Source organism: Lactuca sativa, chromosome 7 (genome assembly GCF_002870075.4).
Source record: "Lactuca sativa cultivar Salinas chromosome 7, Lsat_Salinas_v11, whole genome shotgun sequence".
NCBI lineage: Eukaryota > Viridiplantae > Streptophyta > Magnoliopsida > Asterales > Asteraceae > Lactuca > Lactuca sativa.
In genome coordinates, this window is record NC_056629.2 from 28,102,377 (window position 1) to 28,126,098 (window position 23,722).

At 39.5% G+C, this 23,722-nt stretch overlaps 2 protein-coding genes across 14 annotated transcripts; one reads left to right on the plus strand and one right to left on the minus strand.

Annotated features, from left to right (window-relative positions):
- The first annotated feature begins 2,879 nt into the window (after positions 1 to 2,879).
- On the plus strand, positions 2,880 to 6,423 carry LOC111921400 (uncharacterized). Of its 13 annotated transcripts, none has more exons than XR_008225183.1 (6): positions 2,897 to 3,270; positions 3,460 to 3,578; positions 4,768 to 4,888; positions 5,341 to 5,457; positions 5,545 to 5,590; positions 5,706 to 6,423. XR_008225183.1 is itself a non-coding variant. In XM_052765488.1 (5 exons), exons 1-5 carry the CDS (start codon positions 3,241 to 3,243, stop codon positions 5,342 to 5,344), a joined length of 369 nt encoding a protein of 122 aa, XP_052621448.1. In that variant the 5' UTR covers positions 2,880 to 3,240; the 3' UTR covers positions 5,345 to 6,423. The 13 variants fall into 13 exon arrangements, 2 of the variants coding, with proteins under 2 accessions (XP_052621448.1, XP_052621449.1); XR_008225179.1 differs by having other exon boundaries at positions 2,903 to 3,270; positions 3,759 to 4,888; XR_008225181.1 differs by lacking the exon at positions 2,897 to 3,270 and adding an exon at positions 3,302 to 3,352 and having other exon boundaries at positions 3,759 to 4,888.
- A 3,995-nt stretch (positions 6,424 to 10,418) lies between these two features.
- Positions 10,419 to 12,370, minus strand: LOC111892668 (uncharacterized). Its single transcript, XM_023888716.3, has 2 exons — positions 11,014 to 12,370; positions 10,419 to 10,846 (listed from the first exon to the last, which is right to left on the minus strand). Exons 1-2 carry the CDS (start codon positions 12,172 to 12,174, stop codon positions 10,586 to 10,588), a joined length of 1,422 nt encoding a protein of 473 aa, XP_023744484.1. The 5' UTR covers positions 12,175 to 12,370; the 3' UTR covers positions 10,419 to 10,585.
- Between the last annotated feature and the right edge of the window lie 11,352 nt (positions 12,371 to 23,722).

Here is a 23,722-nt window from a genome sequence, read left to right on the forward strand (position 1 = left end):
TTATCAAGACTAGTTCCCATTTAATCTAAGGCCTTAAACACATCAAAGAACACAAACAAATGAGAGTTTACGGCCCAGGTGTATCTTAGGCCGTAAACTCCATAGAAATGGACCAAAGGGTGTTTTTAAGACACCTAAAGCCCTAGACCTTTACATGAAATTGTTTCCCACTTAATTGAAGGACCAAAACACATCAAAATCACTTATCAAAGTGAGTTTATGGCCAAGGATTTGCTCTTGGGCCGTAAACATGAAAGGATGGCACCAAAGTGTGCCTAATGCCTTCATATGCTTGGAATAAAAGCCTAGAACCAATACCACATGTGCAAGAGACTTGAAAGCATCAAAATCACCTCTTGAAGTGAGTTTACAGCCTTGGTAATGCTCCTAGGCCGTAAACACCAAACAAAGGCACCAAAATGTGCCTAGAGTCCTCATTAGCTTTAAACAATTGACTAGAACCTATCCTTCAAATGCATGAGGCTTGAAAACAACAAAAACAACACCCCAAGTGAGTTTACGGCCGTAAACTCCAAGGGGAATGGCCTTGGGGCCGTAAACTCCTAAATGGAGTGTTTCTAGACCTTAAACCCCTTCAAGGATGGAACCACCAAGTTAGAATAATTCTAGAAAGCATTTGGGACTTCAAAACACACAAATACCTCATGGTTGGGAGTTTACGACCGTAAACTCAAGATTTTACAACCGTAAACTCCATGTGTGTTAGTATATGAGGAGTAAACTCATATATGGGGTCCTTTGGAACCCTAAACACAAGTACCTTGTCCCACAATAGCTTAGATGCAATCCTTAGGACTTAAAACACTTATATAGAGTGTTTATTATGTCTAGGATGTCTTAACATTATCAATTAGTGATTTGAGTCTAATTGAGTGCATATATGTGTGATTATATGTTCATTAGGATCGTAGTGTGTGTACAAGTCCTCGCTTGACACCTAGCCATCCTATACCGTTCAGTTCATTCCAATCACCAACTACAGGTGAGTTCATACCCCTAATCAATATTTTAAATGATTTAAAATGCTTTAATGGGGGGGGGGGAATACAAGTAGAAACAAACATGTTATTTAATCATTGATATGTATTTTATAACTATGTTTTTCATTTAACAGATTTCACATGCTACAAAATGTGATGCATGAAATGGTTTTACATCTTAAAAACACATTGTTACCAAATGTTTTACCTTTGAAATGTTTATTAAAATGACATCAAGTCATTGCTAATTATTGTTCAAAACCCATAAGATGTCTTACAAAACCATTTTACATTCTTGAACTAAACTATGCATATACACTTATATTCTTATATATGTATCGATGTTATAGTTTACATCTTTCATTTAGTTTCCCACACCCTTGAGTAGTAAGAGTGGATAAACCTACATGATCAACCAGTTACATTACAGTAAATTATCATAGGGATAATTTGAAGATATCAAACATTACTTCTATTACAAGGAATCACACAAGAGTCAGTTCATTCATGAGTCTTTACTAGTACCTTACCTGATACATGAGTACCTTTACATATGCTTACATGATACATGAACACATTACAAGAGTACCTTTACGTAGATACCTTTACCTGTGTATACTTATTTGAATATTTGTATCTCGAATTGCGAGGATGATTTATTAGTACCTTCTGTGTAAATCTTCCTGCATATCCCTAGTACCTCGGGATATCTAGACAAGACCCTATCCCTAGTACCTCGGGATACCTAGATGGGTCCCTATCCCTAGTACCTCGGGATATATGGACGGGACTAACCATTCCGGAACCCATCTGTTAGCAACAGTGGGTGATGAACATCTACGGATGCCTACGGTTATTACTTATACTAGGAGTACCTTTATAGGGACTAACCCTTCCTCCGCCCTGCTGCTGCTACAGAGGACAATTGGACAATCTTTGGATGTTCATTAGGTTATATAAGTCGTGTTAACCCTAGTACCTTGGGATAACAGTTACATATGTTGTCTTAGTCCTAGTACCCAGTGACAACACTTACAGTAGTACATTTTCCTGTTTACTTTATTTTGTGATACATTCACATAAACGATGAGTTAGACTAAGCACTTTTAGTACTAGTCAATATAAAGGAAAAACTATCATTTTACAAACAAAACATTCGGGTCTTGGTAGAAGACTACATCTCAAACTGATAGAAAATAAGGGATTTTCTAGGGTTTTTCATACGTACATCAACATTTTCATTTAACGTTTTACATGGCCTTCATAACAGATTTTCACAACCAAGGCAATGACACTTATATACTTATGAATTCACCAGCTTTAAAGCTGATACTCGCTTTCAAAATAACTTGTATTCTCAGGTCATCAGTAGACAGGTACGGAGGCCAGGTTTTGAGAAGACGGAGCAGACAAGTCTCGTCTTTTATTTTGATTGTATATTTTTGGTGTCTTACTACAATGAAAGAACACATATGTATTAAAACTTTACTTATAATGCAATGGATGATGTTGTTGCTTGTTTATTATATTACATTGTTGTGATACTATACATGACGTCCTCCACCCCTGAACGTTTCCGCTGTTCGTGGTTTTGGGGTGTGACAGTTATTATAGGTAGAACGTCATCTATAATCAAAACTAAAAAAGTAGGATGCTAAAATATTATTTGTACTTTGATTTTTTTTATTTTTGATTATTTATTTTTGATATATATATATATATATATATATATATATATATATATATATATATATATATATATATATATATATATATATATATATATATATATATATATATATATATATATATATCAATTACCTATATACGAGACCCTTCTTTAGACAGTAAGACTATGCACGTCACCTGCTTGCCTGCTGCTTTCGTCATCCAATAAGAAGTCTGGCGGTCATTCTTTAACTTATGTGGAGTCGGTTTGCTTTCCTTCTCCACACCGCCTCAATTAGTTGCGTCAAGCCGAGTCACTGTCTATTTTCTCATGTTTTTCCGTTTTCCCGCCACCTCCTACTTGGTTTTGCGCACCGACCACTGGGTTCAATAAACGGCGTCGTTTGGCTATTGATGAAGGTCACCTAGACGTCACGATGAGGTAGAAGACTTAACGGTGGGTTTTCCTTCTTGGCGGCCACGTTCCCCCCAAAGCTGCATACCTTTTGGATCCCCTTTTACCGCCACCTCCCATTGATTGCTGCTGAGTCACCCTTTTGACTTCCTCTTCATGCCGCTCCATGTTTATTCTGTATTTAAGGTTCGCATAATTTCACATGTTTGTTGTTGGTTGTTTTTTTGCGATTTAATATTTGATTCTTCTTTCCCCATTTCCATAATCGGTTTGCTGTTGTTTCTCTCTTAAAGATTTTGCTTCGTACTCGCATCTTCTTCTTGTCGTAATGTTTCTCCCTCCTCAATACATCTCAATTCCTCTTTCTCTCTCTAGGGTTTTGTTGCTTCACGATTGATGTTGAAGAGGACGAAAGGGAAGAGCCTGATGAAGAGACGATTTAGCCTAAAGACCGTTACTAATGACAAATCGATGACATGGAACCTTAAATTAAGGTAATCTATTTTTCTCATTTTCTCTTTCTCGATTACTTATTGACGTGCACAGTATCCACCACCATGACCAGCTTGTATTCTTACTCTCATCTTTTGTTGACTGTTAGATAAAACTAATTTTCCTTTTTTTTTAATAATTTAACATATACAATGACTTTCTTGATTCTCTTTTGATTTTAGTAATCGTACATGAAAAAACCATCATGACCACCTTCAGAATATAGTTCTTTTAGTGCCTGGGTTTGCTGGATCTATTCTCAATGCTAATGATGTTGAAACAAGGAAAGAAGAGATGGTTTGGGGTTCAAATTTGGGAATTTGATTGTCAATTTTTGTGGGAAACTTTGCTGTCAGTTCGTACTGATTGAACAAAGTATGTTCTTATCTAACACTAAATTTATTAATCAGATTTCTAATATATCTACATGCCCTTCCAGATCATCTTTCTTGATGTTTTTTTATAATCGTCATACCCAGGGTATTTGTAGTCTTGTCATGGTTCTACTTAATTAGGATTTAGAATATTCGTATGAGACGCATTTGTGAATCAAGGTAATGGTTTCAATTTCGGTATGTCCTTTAAAAGCGGAATTGTTCTTGATCAAAAAATAAGATATCTCAATTACCCTTTAACAACAGTGTCATCCGAAAATATACAGCAATAGTAGAATATCATTCCATCTTAATGTTTAATGACTATTGAGTATTGATTGCATGTCTATCATCCGAATATAAACGTCAATGATGTGCTAGAAATTGAAAATTTATAATGACTAACAATTCTTGGAGGCTCTTGAAACCTTTTTAATTGTGTGGTTTGAAAGTTTCCATTGTGAGTACTTTGTTATCTCAAGTTTAGTGTGCTAGAATATGGAGATTTGGCAGGAGACATGTTTCTGAACCTTTGGATACCACTCGATAAATTTGTTGAGGATGAAAATGTAGTTGCAGGTAAGGATACATTATCTGTCAGATTAGTAATATGGTTTTTGTTGGTTACATAGATTGTAATTAATTCATATGAGATATAATAAGGTTAGGATGAGGACTTATTTGTGTTGAGAATTTAGTAGCATTTTCCCCAGATGTTGGTGGACTAGCTACAAGCTCGAGAGTTTCATGATCTTTTAATATTTTTCTTAGGTTAAAACTAACAGTTTATTTGTTATTTTCATACAAAAAATGAAAGGGATTATTTCATTAAATCCTTTTGCGGAATTGAGAAACCTAGATTGCAAGTCAACCTCAGACCCTGTGGACTCATCAAACACTTTCACCGCTCCATTCCGAAACAAAATACTTCTATGGAGGTTAGTTTCCAAAAAACAATTTGATTCAACTTTGTGGGTTTTGGAATTTGACTTACTATTATCTGATATGGGACGGAATCAAGGAATATAAATAAGAGTACATAACGTTAAATTTCTTGAATTTAAAAAGAATGGATCTTGGTACTAGCATAAAAAGATATGAAAGTTAAAGTTGAATCCTACTTTAAAGTTTAAAAAAATGGCAACCAAGATTAATAAGATGCTATTTTCAAATTTAAAGTTTGAATTTATGTCTAATTGGAACCTGAAATAACAACCTATTTAAAGTTATTAAAGATTTGAAATGATTGTAATTGACATTATACATTTAGAGCTTTTCCTTCAACTTGCATCTCAAACAATGGTCCATGTTTCTTCATTTCTTCATTAATGCTCTAGGTGCTCAACCAAGGTTGTTGAGATCTTATAACCTTAAAAACTAATGTTAGCAGGTAATCGTGATAGGGGAATGAGCATGGTATTTCCAAAGGTTTTTGGATTCAAGTTGTTGGGGAAATAAAATAATGGTGCAAAAGCTACTGATTGCGCTTTTTGACAGTCGCCCAAAGGTTGAGCTTTATACACCAATAAATATAATTATTATATAATTTACTTTATAAATCAATATCTTATCGTATATGTTGGAGTTCTTTTAGGTATGCAGCAACAAAAACATGCTAAAATCCCCTTCCTCAATAGATGGTACGGCAATTTAATAGCAACCTCATGCTTCCCTGATTTCAAAAGGATATTTGAATCATCATTGACACATTAAAAAATTTAATTTTTTTCTGAATATTTTCTAACTGGCAACCAGGAACAAAGTCTCAGCAGAAACACATGACACCATTAGTTGATGCAAGAGTTTTATATAGCTGGAAAAATAAATCCTTTATGAGGATATCAAACCTTGAGCATAACGTATATATAATAAGTAGTACTGCATGAATCATAAATGCATATATTATATCCAACGCATACCAATTGTTCGATACAATGCTCATGACAATTCTCTTTCCTTATGATCTCAATTTTAATAAACTTATACATATACTTTGCAAGAAAGGAAATGTTTAGGAGAGTGAGTTTTTTCCACAAGTTATCGAAGTATTTATGAATATTATTTGTGTTTATTTAGCCAACTGTTGGTTGTCTTCATTTGACAGAAGTGTGTCGGGTGTAATTTTGATACCTATAAAAAGTTTACATTTTGATTCTTTTTTTTTTTTACCTTAAACTTTACTGCTCAAAGAACATACAAACCCATCTCATTTAGAGCTTCAAAAAAACTGCAAATCGAGGAAGAAGATGCACATGGGAGAAACTTTCAGCCATTAAAGGCAACTGTGGAAACTGACTTGTTCTTGATGAATTTGTTGTAATTTTAAACCGCATGGATACTTAGAACTATCAGGCTTGTTCTGCTGGTTTTGATGTTTTTCTTTTGACTTTGGCCCAATATCCACCCCTTGACAGTGGTTTTTCATAGCAGATACCAAGTTGGTATATAGAAATTTAGATATTTGTTATTTGTATTTACAGTTTATTTTCTGTATTTGATCAGTCTTTAGATCAAATAAATCCGATGGTAACTGACAGCAAATTCGAGTTTCATCTAATATCTCACCCTCAGCCAATGCACCTTCGCAAAATTGTCATTAACATCAAATTTAAAAGTATCTATATACCCACATTACCATTATGCCCTTGTAACCTACCTATATGGCCTTTTTATAATAATACAATGAAAGCATTTTACCTCATGCTATTTCAAGATTTGGTGTTCAAATACAGATCCATAAACACACTCCAACTTACCAAAATTGTCCCTCAACCACACTAAAACCCTATATCAAATCAAGTCTCATGTCATATAATCACCATAGTCCTCCATATAATAAGTCTTGAAAGCATAGATTACATTTTCAAACTACAATGCATAAACAAGAAAAACAATCCATAAACAAAATACCATATATCTCTATTTACACACATCTATCCCAAAATTATTAAAACATAACTTTCGAAATTCCCAAATTACCCTTCGTGGGCTGTGCTCAGCACGGCCCTCCTAACTTCACTAGTATATATATATATATATATATATATATATATATATATATATATATATATATATATATATATATTTTGAATTTTGGCATTGTACTTCCGAAGTACAGGATAAGGGTTAATATCAATGTACATAGTTCTAGCATAATATACGATAAAAATAATAATAAATAAATAAAAATAAGATGTTATATCCTCTTTAATAAATGAAAGTTTTTTGGCCACCTGTCACACACTCATTCAATTTGCCAAATGTTATTTTGTGGTTATTTTGAATTAATTTTTTCTACATGTCATTTTATTAGTTTTTCTATTTTATTAAATTCCATATAATATTTTAGTGTAATAATTACAATAAATGTAGTAATAAGTAGATATCAATTTTATTAGTGGACTTACCTTTTAATTTCAAAATTCTCAAAATTTGAGCTCATTAGTTTATTTTATTTATTTAAATTTAAAAGATAAAAACTTTTCTATTATAATAATTCATTATTTTTCTCATTTTCTTATAAATTCAAAGTTCTCAAATATTATGACCTTTATAATTTTTTTTTTAAATTAACACATGTAATACATTGGTCTCACAACTAGTTATATAACCTTGCTTTTTCTTGCACCCAATTAGGGGCCAAACACAATAAATAGTAATATACTTTCATTTTATTATCTAATATACTATCACACTTCCATTTCTTATTATTATATTTTTACTTGTTATTTTTTTTCTTATGGATAAAACTTTTATCCGTAACGTAATTAAAAGTCAAAAGTAAAATATGTTGTTAATTTTTGCAACTTTTCCAAATTTATATATTTGATTGTTACTAGGCACCCATTAACAGGAAGAATAACAACTTTAAGGAAAATGACACAATTGCCCTACGAGCTTTCTAGGGTTGACCTTTTGAGTCCCTAAACTTATTGTGTGTCTTTATGAGGGAATGAAGTAGTGGGTAACCTGTTTTTTTAGCACTTTTCACCTGTTTTTCCCGATTTTGTTGACACATTGACAAAAATTGTCACATCAGCCATTGGAAAATAACATCACATTTTGACCATTTCTTTGTTACCAAATCCAAACACAAACTCATCAACCTCTCTTGTTTTATCACGGAAAAATCTATCATTTCTTCTCTCTACTTCACCGTCAAATTACCCTCTCCCTCTTGAACTACCTGAACTACCTAAAACCTTTCTTCCTCTTCGATTTCCAAATCCATTCTCCTTTTAGAGACGAACCCATCATTTCTTTCTCTTAATAGTAAAACCATTAAACTAGCACCACCTCTTCAATCATTTCCACCATCATCTTTTTCGTTATACAAATAAGATTTCTAAATGAGTCAGACTTTAAGGTGCTGTTTGTTTTTGGAAAAAACGTCTTCAGACCTCTTATTGCTGCGCGGCGCAGCACACGCGCAACATTTTTCGTATTGCAGTTGTTTGTTTTTTAGAAGTCTTCAGAGTCAAAAACCTCTGCGCGTGCTCTGTTTGGCACAACACTAGTACTGCCTCTTCCAACCTCTTATTCTTTTTTTTTTCTTGCTGAATTTTTTATTGTATGTTGTTGAAATTTTATTTCACTTTTTTTTTTCGTTTTTTTTTTTTTTTTGTTTTATTCTTGTTGATTTTTTTTTTATATTAAATAATGATAGATTCTTGATGAAATATCATTATTTTTTACTAAATATCTTTATTTTTTTTGTTGAAATATCATTATTTTTTATTGAAATATCATTAATTCTTGCCGAAATGTTATATATTATTAAATTTTCCGTATTAAAAAACTATTTTTGATTTATAAAATTAGTTTATTTTAATTTTTTAATATCTGCAACAGTATGCAGATGTTAAAAAAAACAAACACGCTTCTTATTACAGTCTGCAGCTGGATCTACTGCAGAGGGTTGCAGAGATGGTCACTTCATGAATTTTTGCTTCAGAAAATCAAACAGCCTAACTCACTAACCCAATCACTATGTTCAGCTTCATCCTCGATTAAGCTCTTAGCAGACAAACTTTCATATGCGTGTTTGTAAGCCCTTATTGAAAACTATAACTGGGATTGAATTGTTAAATTAGGGAGCCTTATTTCCTAGATGACGAGGACGATTGCTACTTTAGTTTGTGAGGAAATACCCTGTAAGGAGAGACCTGTGTTTTTTCTAACAAAATATGGTTTGTGTAGGAATCAGTGATTCTCGCAGAATGGAAAAACCCTTGATTGTGCATGAAATAGGAACAAGTGCATAGAGAAGTGGTTGCTTAAATGCCAAGTGATATAATCACAGAAGATGATTTACTCCCCTTCACCTTGTGCACCAACGAAAAACAAAGAAACTGGGAACGAACAAGGGATAAGAAGCAAAAACAAGGGACAAAAGTTTTTTTGGGAAAATTGCTTAATTACCAAGCTTTCTTACAAACGGGAATACAAAACTTGTTCTGGAATACATTAATAAAGCTACATACATCCTCTCCTTATATTAAAAGGATAAGTATTTGACTCATATTATAAAACTGGAACAAAAACAATTAACTAAAAAAACTTCCCCAAATGCCCTTACTTCTAAAATCGTTTTTTTTTCTACATTAATCCAACACACCCGAGTGAAAACCTTGTTTCCCTTTGATACTGATGGGTTTGATTTCATGATCAACCGGGTTACAAGGAAATGAGTGTGATTTCATGATCAACCGGGCTACAAGGAAAGAAGATGGTTTGAAAAGACAGAGGTGTGGCGGTGAAAAGAAGTTGAAGGGCATGCTACAGTGGAAATGGAAGCCAAGAGTTTGTGGTGATCGGGGACGGTGGTAGTTTATGAAGGATGAGGAACGTGATGGAGGGAAGAATGAGGAAAATGTCGTGGGTTTGTGTGAGATCCAATTTCTGGGTATTTGAAGAAGGAAGGGGTGATGAGTTATTAAATACATGGGTCAAGAAAAATGGATATTTGAAAAACGAAGGGATGATGATTTATTAAATACATGGGTCAAGGAAAGTGGGGTCATAAAAAATGCTTGGAAGTGGGTATTTAAAGAATTGAAGGGATGATGATTTATTAAATACATGAATCATGGGAAGCGGGGTCATCAGAAGTGCTTATATGGCAAAAGTAACCGGTTTACACCTTCAATTCTTTCAAAGACATAATAGACCCACAAAAACAAGTTTACGCCCCCATTAAAAAAACAAAAATACTTTAAAGACTGAATAGACCAGCTCTATAAACTTTGCTTTATAGGGGAATTGTGTGATTTTCCCAAACAACTTTATGTACGGAAATACACTCCAAGCAAAGCAACGAAATGGGTGATACAAATCATGAGATATGTGGCCCTTTAACATCAGCATAGAGAGTTATAGTACTATCAACCTACAATGAAGTGAAGTTGCCCCTGATCCGTACATTTTATAGATATTCGTGTTTTAAATATATTTGCAAAATTCTTTAAATTGACCATTAAACGTTTTCTTTCCATTTATAACAATGTACTTTAACAAAGGTTACAAAGAAAGCACAAAAGTAGTGGAAATTAACTAAAGATGCATATTGAAATGATGAACAAAACAATAACTAGAAACTATACAAACAACCCCCAGGAGTAGAAAGTAGAAAGCGCCTAACGTGTAGCTTGCAGCCGTTGGCCCATGTAAGCCATATGCCACGTGAGGCCCACTAGCGTCAACACATTGAAGGCAGATGAGTATGTATTCAACCTCTTGAGCTTCTCGTTCAACCTCAAAACATCTTGCCTCTCCGCTACTATATGTGCTGGAGGTCTGGCCACCGTAGGACCACCTGCATCTTCTATCCCCTCTTTAGCTGCACCCGCTATGCCTCTCCCTTCCTCTTTCTCTATCTTCAATCTTTCATACATCAACTGCAAAGTTTGAAGAATAAAAAACGAGCCATATATAGATACGTATGCATTTTTCACATATATATATATATATATATATATATATATATATATATATATATATATATATATATATATATATATATATATATATATATATATATATATATATTTTAATAATTAATTACCTTAGTTGCTCTAGGTTCCAACCAGATCATGTTTGTCAAAACCATCAAGAGAGCAGAAAGTAGACTTAAACCCTGAAACATCTCCCCAAAGCTGGACAAAAGCTGCTTGGATTGACTCGCTACATGCCCTAACAAAGCAGCGGAAACACAATAAGCCATGGCCTTGAAGTACACCGGGTATATCCTGCTTTGTACCATCCCAAACTGCTGACGTGGCAGATACCTGCCCAAAATATAGCTTGAAACAAAGGTCACCCATACGCACATACCGTATGCAGTTGAGAACCCAAGCATATGAATCAACCCAATCACTGCATCCACCTTATCACGAGACACCATGTACCATATTACATCAGATGTCACTTCTTTTAACTTGCTTAGAATCTCACCGAAGCTCTTTTGCCCAACCACCTTCTGCACATTCCCTGCAGTTTCCTTGGCTTGATTCATCATATGTTGAGCACCTTCTTCAACTTTCCCTGTCACGTTTCTCTGTATATCTTCTCCCATTCGTTTTGGTGAATCCACTACATCGAAGTTCTTTGCTTTGAGAGCGCCATCTTTTACAGTGTCCACAACATCCTCTGCGACCTTCTTCGCCTTACCGATTCCATGAGCCACGCTGTCCTTGGCCTTGCCTAAAGACTCTCCAATCGTATGGCCCGTGACCTTTTCAGATAATTTGTCTTTGAGATTTTGGCCTTTCTCATATACTTCATTCACACCCTCTTTTGCACGTTCTTCTGCATCTTTGGCCTTTCCTACGGCTCCTCTGGCTGCATCCTTCACATGTTCTTCCATTCCATGGGCTGTTTCCGAAACCGTGTCTTTTGTTTTCCCAAGAGCTTGTGCAATCTTATGCTTGCACTTACCAAAAGCATCACAAACAAGCTCTCTTGGACCAGAGAACTTCCCTTGATCCGCTTCATCCTCCTCCACCGCCTGCTTCTGCTTCTTCTCGCCGGAGGCATTAGAGGTATCTTGTGGTGAAATTAACACCTTGGTGTGGCCGTCGGCTTCTTTTTCGTATTCAACAACGACCACACGGTGGCCTTCTTTCACAATAACCTCGCTGTGGTCAGACGGAGGGGAAGGAGGTGACCACATCGCCCCTGTAACCAGTGACGTTAGCACAAGACCCAGAGCTAATATGTTCATCATCTTGTCTTTGTGTGTTATTTTCTTCAGATCTGCCTATTTCTTTGAAAAGGGTTTATTGAGAAACAAGAGTAGAATCTCTCTGATCTTCGGTGAATGTAAGAGATAAGCACGCTGATTATGCACGTAGTAGAATGAAGTCTGACGCGTGGATTGCTGCATGCTCCCACTCAATTATACGTGTCTTCATTGTGAGGGGTGACTTTATTCCTCCAAATCACAGTGCGTGCGTGCTAGCTAGCTAGTCGTCCTCAAAAGAGGAACGAGGGTTTACATTATCCCTCGCATAATTTCGTACTATAATACAAAAATATGTAAAATCTACAAGAAATTAAAATTCATATATTTTTTTTTTTCAAAAATAATTATAAAATTTAATTCCAAAAAATAACATGGATTTGGATTTCTTGTAGACTTTACATATTTTTATATTACAATGAATTCTACATAGCAATCAAGTTATATGTGTCTCACCATCCACTTTGTTGATAATGAATGAAAATTAAAATATATATATATATATATATATATATATATATATATATATATTGAGTTTTTGTCCTCAAGAGAGTCATTGAGGTATTCATATTGGATTAGTGGTTGAGAAATGTTTATTAGATTGAGGAATAAAAAATGTTTCACAATTTCCGTTGACAGCGCAAGTGAAATTCTGCATCGCAAAAGGTTTTATCGCAAGGAGAAAACACCAACCGGAGTGGTATTCCCTCACACAGTATACTACTACATAAGCATCGCTACACTATGAGGTAAAATTACTGTTGGAAAGAGTTTCCATGGTCATTTACTATAAGTAATATTTCTAATAATAACAAAGTCCTTTTTGTTATCCTCATTACCTAACTGAGCAGAAAGAAATTAGGAGAAAATAAGTTTGTTAATTTATTATGAATTAATAAATTAATTGGAAACTCGTTTGGAATTAATTAAACAATTTTAATTAATTAAAAGGCTTGAATAATAGTTAGTAAATGCTAACTAATTGGAATATTTCAGATCGCCCTGGTGATGTAATTGGTGTAAGGATTTGTTAACAACGTATTGCAACTCCTAACAAACAAATAATATAAATAAAAATACTGCTCTAATGCACTATGTCACATCCCGAAATCAAGTATATTTTATTATCTCTTGAATCTTTATCAAAAGTGGCACATTTGGTCCCTCGAAGAAAAAGGCTTGCAAAAACGGTTGTACGTGGGGCGTACACATGAGTATGCGCAACGTACTCATGCAGCGCGCATGATCGCAGATGGCCAGCTAGTACGTTGGGCGTACATGTGGTACGTCGGGCGTACTAGCCCAGATGTTAAACCCTAATTTTAAGGGTTGCCCATATTTAAAGAACATTATGACTTCATTTCTGCCCACCCTTATCAGCCTTCAACCCTCTCATAAACCTTAATCTCGTGTGAGTTGCTTGTGTGTGAGATATTGCAAGTTTTGAGTGTTATTGGCTCTTGTAGTAGAAGAAGGAGGCTAGAAAAAAAAGGTGCTACCAAGCTTGAAGATCCAGAAACTTCCCATCTTTGTGCATCATTTTCAGGTATAAAGTTTATACCTTGGCAAGTTTTTTTAAATCTCTTTGGTTTAAGATTTATGAGCTAAAGTTCCCAAGTTTGGACCTTTATGAGTTTGGGACTCTCCAGAAGGTTTTAGTTGTCATTTCATGTATATTAGGACATTTAAATTCATAAAAATGCTTGCTTGATCTTCCCCTTTGGCTCATACATGAGTAGAATAGCTCAGAATGGATGAAGTAATGTTTTGAGCCTTTCCTAGCCATGCAATAGCTTAAAGCCAACGACTTTATGGATTAAGATGTCTTAGATTAGTCAAATTTGTGGTTGGGTTGGTTGTTTTACAGGATTAAGACACTAACTTGGTGTAAATATGTAACACCCGAAATCTGAAAGGTCAAGAAAGGAAAAGAGAAACCCTAAGTTAAAGAGGGTTGACTTGGCGAGTTTAGGAAGGAACTCGGCGAGTGGGAGCGGGATCCGGGTGTAAAGTAAGTGACCGACTCGGCGAGTCTGGTCTGGGTTGGCAAATCTTAATCTCGGGACTTGGTGCCCTATTTAAGCATCTTATTCTCTTCCCTAGGGCTCATTTGCGGCCCCTATAGTCCAGAACCAGAAACCCTATGCCTCCATTGTTGCTCATTCAAGCTTTCTTGCCATTTTGGGTGATTTGAAGGAAGAAGGAAGAAGGCACCCATTGGGGATTCAAGGATTGGCAGTAGATCCATAGTTTGTGAGGTCTTTCAGAACATTTGAAGGTAATGAGTCGCTACCTTCCCTCTTTTGCATATAGATCAACCTTTATCATGAGATTTGGGGCTTTTAGGACAAGTTTATGAACCATTTCGAGTTAGAAGCCCAGATCTGAAGTTGCTACTTCAGATCTATGTGTATCTTGGCCTAGAGAATCATAAAGCATCAGTCTTTGGGTTGATTGTTAAGCCCCTTTGTCTCAAACCCTAGTTTATAGTGTTTTGAGCCTAGATCTCCTTAGCTACACGTAAAGTTTGCCATTTTACGTAAGGAATAGGCTTTAGAAGAGTGGATCTACAGTTTGGAGTCCATGCATGACTCAAAAGTCCTCTGCATGTATGTAGATCTGAATGGACTCGGCGAGTCCTTCGAGTGGACTCGGCGAGTAGCATGAAGATGAGGAGGAACTCGACGAGTGGGATGAACAACTCGTCGAGTCGGATGAAGTTGGGCATGAACTCGACGAGTTGGTTGAAGATTCCCTTGGACTCGGCGAGTCTATTTGTGGACTCGGCGAGTCAGGTCGCGAAACCCCAAACCCTTCGAGTTGAGACTCGAATCAGTGAGTCGGGTGGAGACTCAGCGAGTTGGACAGGACAGGACTCGGAAATCGTTGGACTCGGCGAGTCATGGACTGACTCGGCGAGTCGAGTCACGAATAGAAGGACCCTAAGCATATGAACTCGGCGAGTCAGTAGGTGGACTAGGCGAGTAGGGTTGACCTGGAAGGTTGACTTTGACCAGGATTTTGACTTTGACCAGAGTTGACTTAGTTGACTTTTAGAGGACTGTCAGACTAAGTGTCATATTGATATTGGTAGCTCGGATAGCTGGAGGAGCAGCGGCTCAGGGGATTGTCGATTAGCAGCCAGAGGATTATCGGTAGAGCTCAGCAGTTCAGGTGAGTTTCCTTCCAGTAGGAACGGGTCTAAGGCCACAATGTTGGCCCGTTTAGGTAGCAGTAGTTTCTGGATTTTGATCCGATGCAACAATTAGTATGTTTGATGCCTTCGTGGCTCAGACATGATTTATGTGTTATGTGTTCCGGGCTACGGCCCGATGCAGTATGCAGTATATGTGTGTTCATGCTAGATGATATGTTTATGTTATGTGATGTTCAGTTAGTTCCTGGATTTCGGTCCGATGCAGGGGGCAAAGGCCCCAGTTAGTCCGGACTTCGGTCCGATGCAGGGGACAAGGTCCCAGTTAGTTTCCGGACTTCGGTCCGATGCAGGGGGCAAGGCCCCAGTTAGTCCGGACTTCGGTCTGATGCAGGGGACAAGGTCCCAATCAGTTTTCGGACTTCGGTCCGATGCAGGGGGCAAGGCCCCAGTTAGTCCGGACTTTGGTCCGATGCAGGGGACAAGGTCCCAGTCAGTTTCCGGACTTCGGTCCGATGCAGGGGGCAAGGCCCCAGTTAGTCCGGACTTTGGTCCGATGCAGGGGACAAGGTTCCAGTCAGTTTCCGGACTTCGGTCCGATGTAGGGGCAAGGCCCCAGTTAGTCCGGACCTCGGTCCGATGCAGTGGGCAAGGCCCAGTATGTGCTTTATATGTTATTGTATGGTATGTGGTAGATTGGGGGAGCTCACTAAACTTCGAGCTTACGGTTTTCAGTTTTGGTTTCAGGTACTCAGTTTTCAAAAGAGGAGCTCGGGAAAATTGCAGTGCACACCATAGTCAGTTAGCCTGGGAATGTTTGACTCTGATAATGAGATTATGTTTTGAATTTATACTCGAAAAATTATGTTATGACTTATGATACAATTTTCATAAATATGATTTTAGTAATTTTTTTAAAGAAATTTTTAGTCGTGATTTTTGGGTCGTTACAAGTTGGTATCAGAGCCATGGTTTGAGGGATTCGGACATACCCTCAGGCGTGTCTGAACTCAAACTAAGGGATTTGTATAAAGGTTTTCAAAAGGAAAAGACAGTTTTGTAAAAAGAGTTTTGAGAAAGAAAACAGTTTTAGTAAAGCAAAAGAATTCAGAAAGAAAGGAGTTTTGGTAGGAGAAAAGGGTGTGGTGTATGCAATCAGTCGAGCTCAAGTAAGTACTCCCAAATTACCCGTACAAGTTTATGTTATGATTATCAGTTTCAGTTTCAGTAGAACAACATGCTAGAATAGGACTAAGGATGTAGGATGATGCCTTATGTGCCTGCTTTATGTGTTTCAGCTTGATAAGAATTTCATGCTAGTATTGAGTAGACAGTAGTAGGATAGCATGTGTAGGTTATGCCTGATAGTATGAGCTTAGCATTGTATGCTAGTACAGTTTCTCGTTATGAGAATAGATTTGCTTGAGTAGTTTTCTGTGTCTGAATGTTGCTTGCTTTGTGCTTTGTGGGACTCTGAATGATGGGAGTTAGCCATTAGGTGAATACGTCACGTCGCATGTGAGCAGGGTTGAATAATCTCAGAGTGCTGGATTTGGCCCTATTGCGCAGCTCTTGTCTGAGTCCAACCGTTGTAGGGACGAGTCTTTTACTCGAAGGATTATCTGATCCTCGTCACATGTGATGGTATTCAGGTGGTGGCTAATTGGCATTATAAGGAGGCCTTCAGCAGTTGAGGACTGTTTGGGTAGAGTCAGAGGTTCCCTAGGGCAAGCCTAGGATGAGAGTAGCAGAGATCAGTAGTAGAGAAAAGGGGACTTGGTGGAGTTGAGGTAACTCTTCAGGAAAGTACGGATAGATGTGGAAGGTAGTATGGGCCCGTACTACTGAAAGCAGAGGATCCGTACTCGATTCAAGAGGGGCCAAGGCAAAACCAGGGAACTAGTAGAGTGTGTGAGAGATCCATCAGCAGTAGTGTGTAAATTGATCAGGAATTGTTATATTTTCAGCATGGTGACGTTGCGCGAGATATCAGTTGGCAGTTCAGGTGCCGGGGAGGGATCTGGCTCAGGCTCTAGAGCCGGGCAGCTTTATGATCAGATGAGGGATTTCATTTCCGCAAAGATCATGCGCAACATCATTGATCAGACTCCAGTGATTTTCGGTTCAGTTAGAGAGGCCATTGTGGAGCTCATGGACAGTCATCTTGAGGCCTTTAAGGCCGAGATAGTTTCAGGACAGATTGGGGCTCGTCTAGACCCCGATTCTTATAGAGTTCAGGGATCCATCGGGAAAGGAGATCCCATTTCTAGTTTTTGCCATCAAGGGATAGGAGTGAGTGGGGCACCCTGTCTCCAAGAGAGACCTTTGCATGATTGGATAGTTGAGGAGGTTACGCGAGCCATTCGCGAGGATCTGCCTGACATGGTTGTGAGGATCACTGATAGGTTGATTGCGAAGCTCCAGGATCAGACAGCTGTTGTTCAGTCGACGGGCGGTGTCGACAAGGTAACGCAGGAGCGAGAGACGGGCAGGGAATTGGAAAGGAAGAGGAAAACGGATGAGACTCAGGTAGCCACAGGTTCGGGTAAGAGGCCCAAGGGGTCGGATTTGAGGACAAGGGAATATCAGAGCCGCAGTCGATGCAGGAAGTGCAGTAGGACGCACCTGGGTGCGTGCAGGCGTAGAAGTGGTGGCGATGTCGGATGTTTCAAGTGCGGCCAGATTGGCCATTTTAGCAGAGATTGTACTGTTACCATCGCCCAGGAACTTCATCCGATATGTTTCCATTGCAGTCAGAGGGGCCACAATAAGGCCCACTATCCGAGTTTGTATACAGCAGGGCAGGTGCCAGCTCCTGCCCTTGGGACTTCAAGTACCACCAGTGGTTGCCGAGGCCGGGCAAGGGCGCCCACGGCTCGGAGCCGAGTTTTCCGGTTGATTTCAGCAAGGATTCGAGCAGCGCCAAGTGAAGGAGGTATGTATCTTTTACCTTCCTGTCAATTACTATTCATGATATTATTGTTAGGTTGTTGCATTGATGTCAATAAGCATATGTGTTGGGGTATTATATTACCTGCCTATGGTTAAGTCTTATGCCATCTGCATACCTTGGAATTGAATGGTGAATTGGAGGTCGTCCCCTCTAGATCAGGTTACTTCGGATACAGTAACTGTAGCATGTATGTGTAAGATGCAGTAGTGCCTTACTACTTGCGGAAGGCGTTAGTCGGGTAATGATCAGTTATATTCTCAGTAGTGATAATCCAGAGTTTTTAGTGGAGTAGCTAGCGGTCAGTAAGGAAGTGGGTTGGGGATGTGCACCCAAACGCAGGTTCTCGGGATGTAGTCCCTAAAGCAAATACAGTTGAGGATTGAAGGGTGCTCAGTTAGATAGTAAGAAGGGTGCGGATCTGGTAAGAGTTAGTTGGAGCGCCGACGGAGGTAAACGTTGGCGGACAGCATATCGCCCTTTTAATGGAAGGAAGGTTGGGAATCCTTTCGACCAGTGAGCAGTAAGGAGTTAGCCGAATCCAAGTGGGGGAGAACCCTCCGAGTATACAAGGATAAGAGCCACGTAGACCTAGAATGAGTGCGCGGCCTCTGAGAAGGAAAGATAGTAGCACAGTGATTGATGGATTGAGCAGTTCAGAATTGGGAGTTTGAGGACCTTCCCAACAGTTAGTTCATGTAATCGAGATGGTTAGAAGCTGGTTGGGAATCCAGGATTGGAGGACCACCTGTAGGGCTCAAGTGAGTCGGAATGAGGATCCCGAGAACGGTTAGCAAGAGATGCTTTTGTATTAGTAGCCAGTGACAGAGTCAGCATGCAGAATTGTGTAGATTCAGGAGTTGGGAGTTTGGAAACTTCCCAACAATAGCTTCTTGTATTCGGATTAGTAGACGGTTGGTTTGGGAACCAAGCCGAAGAATTCCTCGACGAAGCGCTAAGTATATCAAGGATATAAGATGTCGAGGTTGATGTAGTATTCAAAGACTGAGGGCTGGTTTTGAGAAATCAGGATGAGGAATCACTAGCAGGACTAGGGATAGTCAGGATGTCCTCAGATAGTAGTAGTAGTGTTGTAAGTCTGCGGGGGTAGCCGTAGCATTCACTAGCAGTTAGATAGTAATAGAGTGTTGTAAGTCTGCGGGGGTAGCCGTAGCCTTCACTAGCAGTTAGATAGTAGTGGAGTGTTGTAAGTCTGCGGGTGTAGCCGTAGCATTCACTAGCAGTTAGATAATAGTAGAGTGTTGTAAGTCTGCGGGGGTAGCCGTAGCATTCACTAGCAGTTAGATAGTAGTAGAGTGTTGTAAGTCTGCGAGGGTAGCCGTAGCATTCACTAGCAGTCAGATAGTAGTAGAGTGTTGTAAGTCTGCGAGGGTAGCCGTAGCATTCACTAGCAGTCAGATAGTAGTAGAGTGTTGTAAGTCTGTGGGGGTAGCCGTAGCATTCACTAGCAGCCAGATAGAATTAGAGAGTTGTAAGTCCGCGGGTGTAGCCGTGGCCTTTATCAGGTTGGTAGGCAGCATGGGCGCGTTGTTGGACGCGGGGGAAATAGTAGTACCCACCAGTTCGGGTGCAACAGTGAAGATATGGGAATTCACGGGTTAGATTTCAGATTTTCCAAATGGTTCAGTTATGGTTAAGTTGGCGATTCGACAGTCGGATCGTCACCACAGTTATGAGATCAGAGTAGTAGTGGACCGTTGGGGTTCGGGTATGTTAAGGGCTACCGTCAGTCTGGGAGCCATCATGTTGATAGTCGTGGAATTGATGATGTCAGGATGTGACGTTTGGACCTGATCGGTGGATTGGAAGGTTGTTAGAGCCACAGTGACAGGATAACTAGTGGAAACTAGTTCCAGAGAAAGATTTCGTTCAGAAGTCGTGGGAGCGACTAAGTGAGGAGTCCTTTGACTCCACAGTTGATTTGGAACTCGGTGTTGCAGATAACCGATAAATGATTGGTAACCAAGAAGGTCTTGAGATAATTCGGGAATCAGTGTTTCATGCAGTTCAGAGTTTCAGGCATGTTCAGTGTTTGATGCAGTTCAGTGTTTCGGGCAGCTCAGTGTTTCAGGCAGTTTAGAGTTTCAGGCATGTTCAGTATTGAAGGCAGTTCAGTGTTGGGATAGTTTTAGAGTTTTGGACAATATTAGTATTTGTGTTGAAATTCAAGTAAGGGCGATATAGTTGGTTGATTTGGGAATGGCAAGTTTTTTTTAGAGGTTGAGTAGTCAAATGAGAGATAAGCAGGCTGGTTCCAGCAGCATCGATTCAGTATGGATGGCAGAATGGATATAACAGTTATAGATAGTCGAAGTATCTTCAGGAGTCGCTGGGAGCGACTAGGAGATTGCGATGGAGTGTAGTGACCGGTGGGAGTCCGGTAACCCAGATATCGGCGGATTAGTTAGACCAGGGTAGTCTCAGTGCATCCGGTAGGCGGATGAGGGGCAACAAAATTTTCAGTCGGAGGAAGTAACGCTAAGGAATTATGGAAAAGAGAAGAATTCAGTATGTACCATTAGTAGTGACCAACACTGTGAGTGGCTGGAGTGATGGACAAAAGGGTTAAAGTCACCAGGGAGGGTGTTGAGGCGTATTGTACGTCATTTGACCATAGAGAACTTCGAGGACGAAGTTTAGTTAAGTGGGGGAGAGTTGTAACACCCTAAATCTGAAAGGTCAAGAAAGGAAAGGAGAAACCCTAAGTTAAAGAGGGTTGACTCGGCGAGTCTAGGAAGGAACTCGGCGAGTCGGAGTTGGATCCGGGTGTAAAGTAAGTGACCGACTCGGCGAGTCGGCAAGTGGACTCGGCGAGTCTGGTCTGGGTTGGGAAACCCTAATCTCGGGACTTGGTACCCTATTTAAGCATCTTATTCTCTTCCATAGGGCTCATTTGCGGCCCCTATAGTCCATAACCAGAAACCCTAAGCCTCCATTGTTGCTTATTCAAGCTTTCTTGCCATTTTGGGTGATTTGAAGGAAGAAGGAAGAAGGCACCCATTGGGGATTCAAGTATTGGCAGTAGATCCAGAGTTTGTGAGGTCTTTCAGAACATTTGAAGGTAATGAGTCGCTACCTTCCCTCTTTTGCATATAGATCAACCTTTATCATGAGATTTGGGGCTTTTAGGACAAGTTTATGAACCATTTCGAGTTAGAAGCCCAGATCTGAAGTTGCTACTTCAGATCTATGTGTATCTTGGCCTAGAGAATCATAAAGCATCAGTCTTTGGGTTGATTGTTAAGCCCCTTTGTCTCAAACCCTAGTTTATAGTGTTTTGAGCCTAGATCTCCTTAGCTACACGTAAAGTTTGCCACTTTACGTAAGGAATAGGCTTTAGAAGAGTGGATCTACAGTTTGGAGTCCATGCATGACTCAAAAGTCCTCCGCATGTATGTAGATCTGAATGGACTCAGCGAGTCCTTCGAGTGGACTCGGCGAGTAGCATGAAGATGAGGAGGAACTCGACGAGTGGGATGAACAACTCGTCGAGTCGGATGAAGTTGGGCATGAACTCGACGAGTTGGTTGAAAATTGCCTTGGACTCGGCGAGTCTATTTGTGGACTCGGCGAGTCAGGTCGCGAAACCCCAAACCCTTCGAGTTGAGACTCGAATCAGTGAGTCGGGTGGAGACTCAGCGAGTTGGACAGGACAGGACTCGGAAATCGTTAGACTCGGCGAATCATGGACTGACTTGGCGAGTCGAGTCGCGAATAGAAGGACCCTGAGCATATGAACTCGGTGAGTCAGTAGGTGGACTCGGCGAGTAGGGTTGACCTGGAAGGTTGACTTTGACCAGGATTTTGACTTTGACCAGAGTTGACTTAGTTGACTTTTAGAGGACTGTCAGACTAAGTGTCATATTGATATTGGTAGCTCGGAGAGCTGGAGGAGCAGCGGCTCAGGGGATTGTCGATTAGCAGCCAGAGGATTATCGGCAGAGCTCAGCAGTTCAGGTGAGTTTCCTTCTAGTAGGAACGGGTCTAAGGCCACAATGCCGGCCCGTTTAGCTAGCAGTAGTTTCCGGATTTTGATCCGATGCAATAGTTAGTATGTTTGATGCCTTCGTGGCTCAGACATGATTTATGTTTTATGTGTTCCGGGCTACGGCCCGATGCAGTATGCAGTATATGTGTGTTCATGCTAGATGATATGTTTATGTTATGTGATGTTCAGTTAGTTCCAGACTTCGGTCCAATGCAGGGGCAAAGGCCCCAGTTAGTCCAGACATCGGTCCGATGCAGGGGACAAGGTCCCAGTCAGTTTTCAGACTTCGGTCCGATGCAGGGGGCAAGGCTCCAGTTAGTCTGGACTTCGGTCCGATGCAGGGGACAAGGTCCCAGTCAGTTTCCGGACTTCGGTCCGATGCAGGGGGCAAGGCCCCAGTTATTCCGGACTTTGGTTCGATGCAGGGGATAAGGTCCCAGTCAGTTTCTGGACTTCGGTCCGATGCAGGGGGCAAGGCCCCAGTTAGTCCGGACCTCGGTCTGATGCAGTGGGCAAGGCCCCGTATGTGCTTTATATGTTATTGTATGGTATGTGGTAGATTGGGGGAGCTAACTAAGCTTCGAGCTTACGATTTTTAGTTTTGGTTTCAGGTACTCAGTTTTCAAAAGAGGAGCTCGGGAAGATTGCAGTGCACACACCATAGTCAGTTAGCCTGGGAATGTTTGACTCTGATAATGAGATTATGTTTTGAATTTATACTCAAAAAATTATGTTATGACTTATGATACAATTTTCATAAATATGATTTTAGTAATGTTTTTAAAGAAATTTTTAGTCGTGATTTTTGGGTCGTTACAAAATAGAGGTAAACGGAGTACACCGGGCGTACTCCTGGCTACGCACAACATAGCCTGATCCTTCCCCGATGAGAGCTGGCTCAGTTGTACGCCCAATGTAAGGATTGGTATGCTCAGCGTACTCGCTGAGCGTTGACTTTTCTTGACTTTGACCCTTGGTCAAGGTTTAGGGTTTTTGGACCATAAGAAGGGCAAAATGATCTTTTTGCCCTTAGAAGGTTTAGCCGTGGGATTTAGACTCGTGAGTTGGATTTTATACCTTAATTATTAATTAGGGTTAATTATGATGTTGATTAGGCGGAGTCTAGTTCGAACAGTTCAGGCGTGTAGTTTACTAGTTGTCAGTGTCACGTGAGTTTCCTCACATATTCTCACCTGTGTGGTAGAATAGCTGTATTTGTGATGACTAGCTGGGTCTTGCTGCTTTTATTATGTATTGTGGTTTATATGTGCTTGAGACTGTTGATAGTCTCGAGGGTGGTTGATAACCCATCAGTTGTGTTGTTAGCTCATTGAGACTGCTGATAGTCCCCATGATTGCTAATAATTCATAGTTGTTTATTTTTTATCGTGTTGTATGTTGTATTTTGGGGAACTCGCTA

Bases quoted from the DNA above. Each gene is read 5' to 3' on its own strand.
- LOC111921400 (XM_052765488.1), top strand. From the start codon at position 3,241: ATGCCGCTCCATGTTTATTCTGTATTTAAG. The intron at 3,271-3,459 runs GTTCGCATAATT...TTCTCTCTCTAG, and splicing joins ATGTTTATTCTGTATTTAAG to GGTTTTGTTGCTTCACGATT. The intron at 3,579-4,437 runs GTAATCTATTTT...TCTCAAGTTTAG, and splicing joins ACATGGAACCTTAAATTAAG to TGTGCTAGAATATGGAGATT.
- LOC111892668 (XM_023888716.3), bottom strand. From the start codon at position 12,174: ATGATGAACATATTAGCTCTGGGTCTTGTGCTAACGTCACTGGTTACA. The intron at 10,847-11,013 runs GTAATTAATTAT...CAAACTTTGCAG, and splicing joins TGGAACCTAGAGCAACTAAG to TTGATGTATGAAAGATTGAA.